The sequence below is a fragment of the Otolemur garnettii genome, unplaced genomic scaffold, assembly GCF_000181295.1.
Source record: "Otolemur garnettii isolate 467f Iridium unplaced genomic scaffold, OtoGar3 scaffold00039, whole genome shotgun sequence".
NCBI lineage: Eukaryota > Metazoa > Chordata > Mammalia > Primates > Galagidae > Otolemur > Otolemur garnettii.
In genome coordinates, this window is record NW_003852434.1 from 9078625 (window position 1) to 9090847 (window position 12223).

At 46.2% G+C, this 12223-nt stretch overlaps 1 protein-coding gene across 1 annotated transcript in view; it reads right to left on the reverse strand.

The window, feature by feature from the left end:
• Positions 1–4630, reverse strand: part of PRDM8 (PR/SET domain 8) — a 5992-nt gene extending 1362 nt beyond the window's left edge. The window contains 4 exon segments of the mRNA XM_023513347.1: positions 10–414; positions 777–1008; positions 1961–2181; positions 4386–4630. Coding sequence (XP_023369115.1) covers positions 10–414; positions 777–1008; positions 1961–2179 — 856 coding nt within the window. The 5' untranslated portion in view covers positions 2180–2181; positions 4386–4630.
• Between the last annotated feature and the right edge of the window lie 7593 nt (positions 4631–12223).

Consider the following 12223-nt stretch of genomic DNA (forward strand, 5'->3'; position numbering starts at 1 on the left):
GGTGGCCGCCGCCGCCGCTGCCGAGGCTCTGGGCTGGGGAGCAGCTGCTGCCTCCCCGGGAGTTTTCCAGCTCCCTGGCCAGGTTGTGAAAGTCTGTGGATGGCTTTGCGCTGCTGCCGCCGGCTGCGGCGGGTGGGTTGCTGCTCTCGGGGGAGGGGGCTGGGTAGTGGTGAAGGGGACCCGCTTTGCAGAATTTAGGGGCCGGGCCTAAGGGGGCCTCCTGTTGCTGCTGCTGGTCTTTGCCGCCGCCGCCGCCCCCGTGGTCCTTGGTGCCCACGCCGCCGCCTTGCTCGTCTTGGGGACTTGCATCGGCGCTGTGAAGTCTCTTGGGGCAGCGGAAACGCAGATGCGCCACATAGGGAAACTCAAACTGGAAACGTTGGCTGCATTCCAGGCAAGTGTAAGGGGACGACCCTGCTTAACGAGCAAACACCAGACACACACACACACACACACACACACACACACACGGTTACTCAGCATTGCCCCAGGACAGTTTGCCATCATCCCCTTCACAAATCTACCTTCATCTCCCAGAGTCTGAGTTTCCAAGGAAAGAATCCACACTCGGGCCTGATCAAACATTCCCTCCTGATTTGGGAACGCTGCAGTCAGGCCAAGTGTCCCCTATTCATCCTCACCTAGCTCAGCTTCATTCTAAATTACGTCTCTAAACCTTCCCAGGAGACACCCGAGGGGGGAGAGAGACCCCCACCGCCCCCAGCTTCTCCCGGGCTAGCTCGCCGAGGGCCCACGGCGGGGCTGGGCCGACCTACCATTCATTTTGTTGTGGGATCTAGCCGGGCAGAGCAGGAGTAGCTCAGACAGTTCTTTCCCGTACCAAACCAGTAACTCCTCATCTTTGGCAATCCTGCGGAGAGAGCGGTAAAACAGCTGTCCGTTTTTTATATAGGCTTCCAGGTTCTGCTCTTCTTTATCTCGGGCTGATTGGACCAGCCGCAGCCACATGAGACCTTCTGAGGAACCATTTGCCGCCGAGGTGTCTACCTACAATTTAAAACAGAAGAAAGAAGACAAGAAAGGGGGAGGAGGGAGAAACCCACGTGAGACGAGGAACCAGGACCATTTCCTCTACCTCAGTCTTTTCCTAAAATTTTCTGAGAACAAGTTTCTAAAAATCTGACCCGAGTTGGGATCTGTCCTCGTATTCGTAACCAGTAGGTAAGAAGACTCATCCTTCAAAACACTGCATCGGTCAGATGAAGTCAACATTTTCATATATTGGTTGAACACCGAATGATAAAATTTCTCCTTATCATTTAGTGTTAACCTCTTGAGAATTTACTTGTAAATTATCCCGCGTTGCAAAGGTATAGGGAATTTTGTCAGTTTCAGGAAAAAACGCAGGCTTAAATCTTAGAAATTATTATGTGGCACTCATCGTCCTATTTTTGGCTTGAATAATTAATAGTGTTTCTTTGTAAAGAAAGAATAGGAAGTGAGAGGCCTTTTGTCTGCGAACTCAAACACCTGGATTTAATGATGCTTTCCTGTCAAAATCAAGAGTATTTTAATTTAAACACAAACTCTGGATAATGTTGCCAAAGAAAGTAATATTTAGGAGACTTCCTCATCTGGAAAGCAAATATACGTGTAAAGAGTACTTTCAGAAAGTATTTTGCATGCAAATGCCTCAGCCTCAGTGAAATCTCCGAGTTGAGGAAATTATGTTCATTACCAGGCAAATTCAGAACTGAGACACTAATTTAGATATTTCTAACATTCCAAATCAAATGTTGTCATTTATTCCTGAAAATCAGTTGACAGTAACTCGAGTTTAATTTCCCTTCTATAATTGTTGGTGTGTAAAATGGGATTGCTTGCATTGTTACATTTTCTGCATTGGAAACCTGTCTCCTTTTGTCAGTAGAATGCCCCTTCGTTCATTTGCAACGGGACACTGCCCTCCTCCACCCACCCAGGACTGGCTGGGACTTACCCTGAAGATATAGGGGACTGTTCTCTTGTCAGTAGACTTGAGAGCAATGAAAGCTATGCTGTCATACAGGGAAGTGTGGCTCAGGACACAGGGACCAAATATAGCATTCTCAGGGATGTCGCAGGTGGTGTAAACGCTGGTAAAAATATCCGTCAGACACTGTTGAACAGCCTTTGCATCTCCATCCCAGATGCCTCTCTGGATGCCTGAATCCTCCATCACTGGAGATAGATACACAGGAGAAGGAAGTGAGTTACGTTACCGCTTACAACACTATGAACCCAGACAGAACATTTTAACTTCCAAGACAGATTTTCCTTGCACTAGCTCTTATTTAAAAACTAAAGTGGGTCAATCTGGCATATCTCAAAGGTGCAAGTACAAATACAGGATACTTTTTTTAAAAAAGCAATTAGAATAATGGGAGGTACTGACTGCCTGCCTGGAAGGAAGGAAAGAAAGGGATAGGAAAGATGACAGTCAGATCATTTTTATATTGAATTGGTGTTGAATGGGGTTTGGGGGGGAGGTGAAGAAAAATAATACTATTTTTTTTCCAGCTTATAGATTTTCCTTACCAGAAGAAACTTCTCATCCTTAGGGAAAACATTCCTTCCCTCTGATGTATTAAAATGGGTACCCACGAGCCCATTTCTTGTTTTCTTCCAAAGAGGGGCACAGCATCAGCGAGCAGGCAGAGACAGTGGGGCATGGCGAATGGATTTCAAGTGGTGTGTCAGGGCCACTAATTCTGTGTCAGCTAACCTTTCTCTGTAGCCTACACGAGGGGACCTGTGTCTGTCTACTCATTACCATAATCCAACACTGTCCCTCCGAGGCTTTAATTAAAAGCAGCAAGCAGAGGTAATTTTTTTCTTCTCCACGTGCTTATTTATGGATGAGGGTGAATCCCAGATCCCTTGTTATACATGGGGGTGGATTGAGTCGCATGTGAGTCATGAAGCAAACAGGTATAGGACAGGCCTGAAGGCTCCCCTGTTTGAAATACTGTGTGTAATGACTGGTGAATTCTCACTCCCCCCATACAGACCCTATTTGGGCAAGAGGGGGCAGCCCTGCTTGAGGAGTCCTCAGTGGGCTCTCCAGCTGTTTAATCCGCAGCAATTTAGAAAGTAATGCCCCAATGGAGGGCTCTCTATTAAGCTGTCATACAGGGACACTTACCTTCCTCTGCTCCTGGACATCCCCTACAACACATACCATTTTTAAAAAATCAGGTGTTTACTTTTTTAAACTAGCTTTGAACTAGCTGCATTGTTTACTTTTCCTGACTGTTCAGAAGATTATTCTGAGTTTGTTCTTTCCGAACAATGCCACGATTGGCAGTCATTTGTGTATGTTTTGTATAAATAAAAACAGGAAAGTGCAGACCTGATTCTTTTCCTGCAAAGCTGTTCATTATGGAATATTAGTAATATTAGCAATGTGTATTTTCATCTTAATATCTATTAACCAATTAATCTTACAAATGTGATTATGAGATAGAGCTTCCTCCCTCTTTCCAGCTAACATGGCTTAAAACTTTGCGCAGACCGTCTTCATTCATTCTCCCGCGCGTCCACAAATATCAAGTGTTGGGCTGCCAGACAGCAGCAAAAAGAAAAAATTTCCATAAAATAGAAACTTTATTACCTACATCATCTATCCCTGAGCATCTTTACCTCAGATAAGGTAGGCTTCCTGATTTCCATTTACAAATTTAAAAAACAGCAAAACGTAACAGAACCTCTCAGCTCCTTTTCAACGGAATCCTAGTCTCTCCTTTTCAATTTCCTTCAATTCAGCGTTTTATGCCCCAATTTCTCTCCTCCTTTAAAAAATCTTTTTCACACAAGCATTTCATTGTGTTGGAGGTCGCCACGTCACTTCGGGCAACAGCAGGGACACAGTCATTAAAATGCAGTTCTATCTAACAATACGGTGAAAGGTCCGGGCTACGCGCGCTGATCGCGGTCCGCGTCGCCGCGGCGGCCGCCACAAGCCTCGAGCCGGTCACAATAACCGCTGGGCAAGAAGAGTCCGAGCTCTCCCGGCCGCGTGCGGTGGCGTTCGGCACCCGGCCTTTCACAGCTCCGCGTCCTGCTCTAGGCCCAGGTTCCCACTCCCCCGGAGGACCCTCCCCAGGGCCGCCTGCGCTGGCCGAAAGCCCGTCGCTGCGGCCGCCGGCAGCCTCCCCTCCCGGCAGGCATTGTCTGGCGGCCGCGCGCTGCCCAGTCCCCGCTTCTCCGGCAAAGTGCTCCCCACCCGCGCCTCCTTTTGTATAATTGTACCGGCGGTAGAGATTCCCCTTAACAATTATTTTCCCCTCTCTTCTGGTTGCGGAGACGGGGACAAAATTTTCTACTCTTCCCACCAAACCTGCCCTTTCCCCATCCCCCTCCCACTTCAATGCAAATAGACTTACCAGGAATAAGGTCAGGATCAGATCGCCCAAATGAGGCCACCTGGAAATGGGGAGACGCGAGCGAGTGTTTCTTTTTGCCTATTGTATCAGTATATTTCCATGTCTAGAGGGGCTGGTGCGCTGTCAAGTAGGCTCTGCCTACAGAGAGAAAAGAGAGATGGAGAGATGTGGAGAGAAAGATGAGAGCGAGCGGAGAGAGGGGGAGAAACGGAGAGAGTTGTACAGATGGACCCGATGCAGTGACTGACTGGCACGCAGACACACACTTTTTGTTTGCTGCACATAATCTGCCCAATGACGCGTGACAGCCCACGTCCCCTCCCTTTAACTCTTTGCTGGGCCAGGCGCTCCCTCCGGCGCCGCCTGCCTCGCAGCCTTCTCCCCGGCCTGCCCGCGCCCAGAAGATCCCGAGCGCCTTCCCCGCCCCGTAACGCCTCTCCGCGAGCCGCCCGGCCCGGCTTCTACTGCAGCTTGGGCCCTCTGAGACTGCTAGGAGGGGACAATCAGTTTCGAGATCGGAAAGGAAGGGACCAAAGCATTGGAGAGAGCCTTTTTCCCGTTTCACTTGCACTTGGAGAACCCGTGACAGAGAGCTGGACCTCCAGTGCGTGCGCGGATCCCGCGCGCGCTTCCCCAGAGTCCGACTGTCTTGACGGCGAGAGAGCTGCGGATTAGCCCCGGGGGACGCTGGGGCCTTTGGGCCGCCGCTGAGGAGCGCAGCTAGTTGCATGGGGGTGATAGACCGGCGCTAGCTCTCCTCAGGAGCGCTCACACACACTACCGAGTCCTCCCGAGCAAAATTCAGAAAGGATGCGCGGCGGCGAGAACTTGGCTCAGCTTTTCCTAGCCAAGAGGATAGGGTAAGGGGACAGAGCGAGGTCGCGCCGATTTTGGCAGGGTGCTAAAAGAAGAGTTCTGGTTTCAGGGCAGGTAGCTGGGTAGCTGGGTTGAGGGCAGGGGTCGGTGAGAGAAGCGCGGTTACTGGACTCAGCTGTTCCTGCTCTTCTGCCCACGATATGGCACAGTCTGCGTAGTTCCGGAGGGGTCCCATAATGGGGGCTACCAGCACTCTAAGAGCTGCGGGTGGGAGCGAGAGGGTGATTCAAAGTAAAAAATTATTACAGTGATGGGCTCCGGAAAGCTTTTCACGTCCAGCGGCTGGTGGAGGAATGGATGGCGTTGCCCAGACCTGTCTCGGGAGCCTCGTTTGCGCACTAAGCCACTTAGAGGCGCCGGCTGGCCCCTTTAGTGCAGGGGCTGATGCTATGACTTAAAGTCTTTAACAGCCTGCAAGTTGAATTTCGCTGGAGGATCTCAAGGCTCTTTTCTAAGGGAAAAGAGACCTTTGAGTAGTATAGACCGCCCTCCAGCTCCTTCAAGTCCCACCCACCCCTCTAGGACTCTGAAGTGGGCAATCTGTCAGATTATAAATCGGATTGTGTAGCTGGCTAAAGTGGGAGAGGCATCACCACGACTTCAGGTGGAAACAGCTCTGGCTTTTGCCAGTGTTGATGGATGAGTATTGGGGATAGGGGGAGTATGCAAAGAGCAGCTTGTCATGTTAGCTGGATCTTCTTACAGCTCTGAGACCTTTCTCTGGAAGCCAGTGAGACAGGGAAGCACTGACCATCACGTGCCTGCAGTCTGAGGAGGCCAGGGAAGGACTGTGTCCAGGAGACATGAAGAAGTCTGGGAAATTTCCCACTAAATTATCTTCCTTAGTCTCTGTCTCTTTCTGTTTCTTTTCTTTGTGTGTGTGTGTGTTCCCGTCTCCTTTCTGATCAGCACCCCATGCAAGTTCTGAGCCCTGTCTAGGGACTCAGGGAAGAAAGGGCTGCAGAATTCCTATCTATTGAGAGAAAGTGGAGAATTCTTCCATATTTTTCAAGTTAGTTACTGACTTTCCAAAGACAGCTTCTTTCATCTTCATCTTAAAATATCTTTTCTCTTGCACAAAAACGTACAATTTTAACTAGCTTAACTAAGGATGGCTCCTAAGGACCAAGGCTCAGTGCAATGAGGGCTCTCCTATGTCTATATATAAGAAATTGAAGCTGTATTTAGCTACCAATTGTGTTATGACTGGCTGCTCCATTGACTACAAGATATCTCTCTCTCTCTCTCTCTCTCGCTCTCTCTTTTCTCCTCTCCCTCTGTCATACACACACATACTCACAAACACACAGAACCACAAACAAAATTATTTGCCCTCCCAACCACTTCTATAAAGGAAAGGTGGGAGAATTAGAAATGTCAAACAATTGTCTCAAACATCTGGAAAATAACCCTCAGAGTTGAAGAATAAGGGCCAGATACTTAAGTGAATTCAGAGTAGAAGAAAGAATAAAAAGGGGAGAAGAGGCACAGGTGTAAACAGAGCAAGATGGAGAAGTAACTATGAAAAGGCTGTGTCCCTTAAAAACTACAGCCTGTTACAGGCAATAGTGTGCACTGGGGAGGGCATAGGGTGATGTTCAAGGACATGATGCCATTGACCTCTTGAACTGAACACGTCTTAGTGCTTCCTTTTGCTATTATTTGGGAAATAGGAAGTATATTTTTCCCGGGAAAAGTCACGTGCCATACAAGTCACCTCAAAAAATCCTCTTAACAAATTACAAATATAAAAGTATCCACTTCATAACATGGACATTTAGAAAACAAACTCTAAATGCAAGGCTTTACTTTGTGCTTGGCCTTTTTCTTGTTAAATTTAGAGAACATTTAGACTATGTCTTCTTTGAAGGCTGAAACTTTGACTCTGGTTTGTATCAAATAATGTTTCTGGTACTTCAGTTGAGTGTGGGAGAGCCTGACCTTCCAATCACAAGCTAGAAAGTAGCTGAAATTCTATACATTAGAGAGGAGAGAGACTTATCTTGAATCTGGCCATCAGATTCTTCATTCAGTTTCACTTTTTTTGTCCTCTAATTAGATTTTCACCTCTGCTTTCAGGGGAAGACCTCTAAATAAAATAATTTCTCACACTTTATGAATACAACCAGCTCTTTGCCTTATGGATTAAATAAATGACATAAAAGTAGGTAAGATTCAAGTTGAAACCTTACATGGGGAGTTTTACAGTATTTTAAGTGGCACACATTTTGTTTGGTAATACATGTAACAATGGTATAAATGACAATTATTAATAAAATAGAGGAAATATATAAATTATTTTCACTTTTCTAGAATTTTATGGGCTAAAATGGTGCATAAAACTACTTTGAAGTCATTGTGTATTATTACTTACTGGAATTCACTGATACTAAATGAAGGGTTGAGGCATTTAGTCAGCCTCAGACAGCACCATAAAAATGTACTTCAGTCAATAGTTTTATGTAACTCACATGGAACAATGGGTTTATGCATCTATTTGAAGCTCTCTTCCCTAGGATTTCATTTCCAAGTAAACGATTAGAAAGATAACAACAAGAAGTAGGTATGTTCACCTTGTTCCACCTTAGCAAGGCTCCTTGAAGCTAAGGTTTAAAAAAAAAAAAAAAAACGTGTAGGAAACTGCAGTGTAGTTTTGGAAGAGAAGCCTGGAGAGAGGTTCAGGAATGATTCTCTGAGGTGGTGCCTTTTATGACCTAAGTGAGAGGGTGGAGAAAGGGCCAGAAAAGGAATCTGATTCTTAGAGAGTATTAGCATGGGAATGCCCTTCCTCCTCCCAGAGTCTAGAAATGAGGCCCAAATTAATCTCAGCTTCTGTGATAGGAGGCAAGTTACCTCTCTAAGAATAATTCACTTAAAGGTTATTATCCTATAAGAATGAAAACATTTGGTTCTTTTTCTACTTTTTTCTAGGTAGAGCTTGGTTCCTGCCCCTCTAATCCTATTTCCAAAGCACTATGTTAGCAAAAGCTTGGTTGTCAAAAGACTATGGCCTTTCATGGTGGCAGGATAAAGACACACTGGGAGACAAGAGGATGGCAAGGAAGCAGACAGTGGCAGCTCCTTCCTAAGCTTATTAATTTCCCACAGGGGGGGTCCCTGCAAGGGGCTACGAGGATTGAGGGAGGCAGAGAATAGAGTTTCCAGGGGGTATTATATTACTGAGCTTTACCATTCAACATAAGGCACTTTCTAAGGAATAAATTTGACTACTCGTATATGAACGAGAAACAGACATGATGGGTTAATGGGTAGGAAGAAACACTAGGCCTGTGTCAGATAATGTTGTTCAGAAGGTTGTTAGCTGTTTTTTACCACTTTGCTTTTACCAAGACAATGATACTTGGCAGATTTCAAAAGAGAAGGCAGAAGGATATTTCATTTTACTTTATTTGTTCATATCTTAATGAGTTGAGAAAAGGAAGCTTGTGAGCTGGATAAAACTTTACAGGGATGGGAGGGCACTTTTTGGGGGGTAAGTATACATGGCAAGCCCAGTTTGGGTGTGTTCCCCATCTAAGTATTGTAGTTGCTTTGCTGGATGATAAATGAGTAGATAGATATTTCGGTAGCCTTTGAGAAAGCACTCCAGGCAGCCAACTGGAGGGCTCACAGTGACAGCTGTATGTGCAGCCTCACACATACTTTTCTCTCTTCAGATTTTCCTCTTTCTCAATAAATGATACTGGTTTTAATCCTGCTACTATTATTATTATCATTATAATTGACTATAATCTACCTTTCTTGAGTCTACAATTTTCTCTCTGAAGGATCCCAAGTTTCACTTACACATCTGTTGGGCTTCAGCTGAGAGCTGGATAATCTTTGGGGAGCACATGTTATTTGTTTCCTCTCCTGGCTCTAGACTGTAGTCAACTGACTTAATAGCTTTTGAGTATGAATTCCAAAAAGTACTAGTAAACCAAAGTGACATTGGAGGCAACACCATAGATGTGAAATCAACACTTTATGCTCACCTGCAAATCACGTCCAACACCCAAATCCAGATGCCCTGGATTCTCCCAGCTTTTATACCCTGCCCTGGTGAATGTCTAGTAGATCTAGAAAGAAATTGCCCATTATTCTGTCAAATATGCAGGTTCTGGAGTCCCTCCAAGATTCAGACACCACAGCTCTTGAAAGATCTCCATGGTGGGGGTGGAGTGAGATGGGGGAAAGGAAATGTAGCGAACTCACAGCCAGCTACTCTCTGACTCTGCACCCTTTTCATCAGGCTTTCAAGGCATATTGGGTGCCAGGGATCATCCAGCAGTCTCAAATGAAGTTTTGAGAAGACTGACTCTAGACCTTGAGAATGTCACCAAATTGAGAGACCCTACATCAGATTTCTTCACACACTCAGGAGAAGAGATGTTAACCCAAGATTCAGTACCTGAGTTCTACCCTTTATCCTCTATGTTTTAGGTTGTGTTTAATTCCTGAGTTTAAAAAAGAGGCATTGATTGACAGACAGTACCTGGATCCTGGGCAACCCCCCTGGATCGGACCTCAGCTGAGCATTTGAGATAGGCACCTAGGCTGTGAGGAATTAGGATGCTGAGGGATGAGCAGCAGACAGCTTGGCTCTCCTAGGAAGGATTTCAGGTAGAGGGCACACATTTCTAGCTTGGAATTTGTCCATGGTATACTTTCCTAAAACCTGAGGAGAGGGACATCTAATTTTCTCTAAGGCAAAGAGAGGCCAGAGAGAAAGAAATGTGCGTGGAGAGAGAGAGAAAGAAGAAAACTGAGGAGTAGACACCAATTACTGACCACCACAGTGATGGTTCACTTTGCTTTGTTAGAGCCTTGGAAATACAGTTTAACTTCTTCAAGAATTATGCTTCCAAACTGCTCACCTGCTCAAGTTGCCAGTTGAACTATTTGAGTAAAGATCATCTTTCATTGTTTCAATTCAAATGAATCACAGGTGTTTCATAATTTAATCCAAGAGTAGTAATTTAGCATAAATGGGGATGTCTCCCCAAACATTATATAGAAAGCCTTTAGCTTTCAACACATTTTCAAAAATGCTTTAAAACTACCAATGTAAGTCTTTTCTCCCTACTAATCCTTGGAGAAGTGGTCTCTTAAAACATTCAAAGATCTGGTCACAATCAGTTGTAACATTATGACCATTATAGAAAATACAGGACAAACAGTATAAAGTGGAGGAAATAAGACATGGAGTATCAAAACTTACTCTTAGTCTCTTGAAATGGATGAGTAGAAAGCTGCTTCCAAGACAGATTTGATAGTCTCTGGTAATGTAATATAATAACCAAACTATCACTGGCAATCTCTGAAGTTTTATGGTAAACTCATATTTTTAAAAGGAATAATATCCAGAATTGCCAAATAAGGCATCCAAAATTCCTAAGAATAAAAATCTTGACTATAATGACCTGGATGATGACATTTCCTGCAGATGAATATCTGTAGACTTGTCCTGGGTGTGTATGGATGTGGGCACTTGTTTAAAAGGACTGGGGTTAGTGTTGTCTAACGTAGCAATTTTTCAAAACTGCCAAGTTTTAAGACTGTTATTTTCCTGGAATGGGCGTCCACAAACCAGGCAGTCCTCCTGGTCGCATAATTTCATGTAGGATAGTTCTGAGAAAATAGTTTCTGTGAAGTCCTACAGGACAGCAATTGGTCATGAGGAAGCAAACTGAACAAGATATAAAGAATATATTCTTTGAGTGTAATTTTACTATTTAATACTTGTGTGTGTGTCATCAGATGTCCCATAGTGTTACCTACAGTCTAGAGTCAGTTTACTTGAGGCCGGAGGTAAGTTAATGTTCAGGGGCTTCCCTTGAAGTTGAAAATACCCTTGAGAAAGCCCAGGTGCTGAGGACGCAGCCGGTTCCATTTTGTGCCTGGGGATTGAGTTAAGCCACTTTATCACCAAGGCTGAGTTTGGGCCCACAGTGGCGGCGAGGCAAGGCTGGGCAGGGCTACGCAGGCAGTTCCTGAGGTCTGGGTTCTCTAGGGCCCATCTCTCGGCAAAAGGCACAGCAACAAAGCTAAGAGTACAGAGAAGGACAAATGAGGGGCTTCAATGTGGGCAAACCAGGTCTGTCTGGAAGGACACGGTCTGTATAGTGACCCCATTCACACTCTGTTCCAGTTGACACTCTGTTCCAGTTGACTCACCAAAGACTGCAGAGCCTTCAGTATGGACAGGGCCCAACCCTGGCAGAACAAGCCAAGTCGCCATCTATGCGCGGGGCTGGGGGAGGGGTGATGCCTGCGCTTAGCAAAGCAGTGGCACAAACCCAGGACCTGGAGGCAGCATGGGGCCAGGCAGTGCGCTCGCTAAGCTCCACACGCGCCAGTGCACGAGGGCCAAGCAGGGACCAAGTGTGGTTCCCAAGGACCAACTAAGTTTCCCCTAGTCTGGAGCCAGGCAGGGGGCAAGCATTGCCACTAATTGCTAGGGACGAGGCCAGAGACCTGGGCGGAGGCTGTGGGCACAGCCACACTTCTTGCATCACCCCCTCTACCTGCCCCAGCGTGTGGACTCCCTGGGCTGGTCGCCAGACCTCTCTGAGTTCCGGTCTCTTACTAGCCGGGCCACTGGTGACCTAGCTTAGCCTTGGTCTTTCGCGGGTGGAACTAGCGCTGGCAAGACCTGCCTCCCCGAGCGCCCTCTCGGGGGGACTCTCTGTCAGGGAACCAGGGCTGGAGCGCTTTAGAAAGCCAGTTGCTGAACAGATGGTGAGGGATTATTTCCAAGAGCGGGGCTAGTTTCATTTCAGTCTTGGGCATCCCAGGGAGGTCTCAATGCCTTCATTAACGAACATTCTTCTTAGTTAGAAGTCTGGAAAACTGACCCAAGTAGAACCACCAACAGCCGAGGCTCGGGCCAGCCCACAACGCCACACGTAATTTAAACCGTCCGTGTTTCAAGCTTTCATCTGAAAACCGAAGGCGATGAA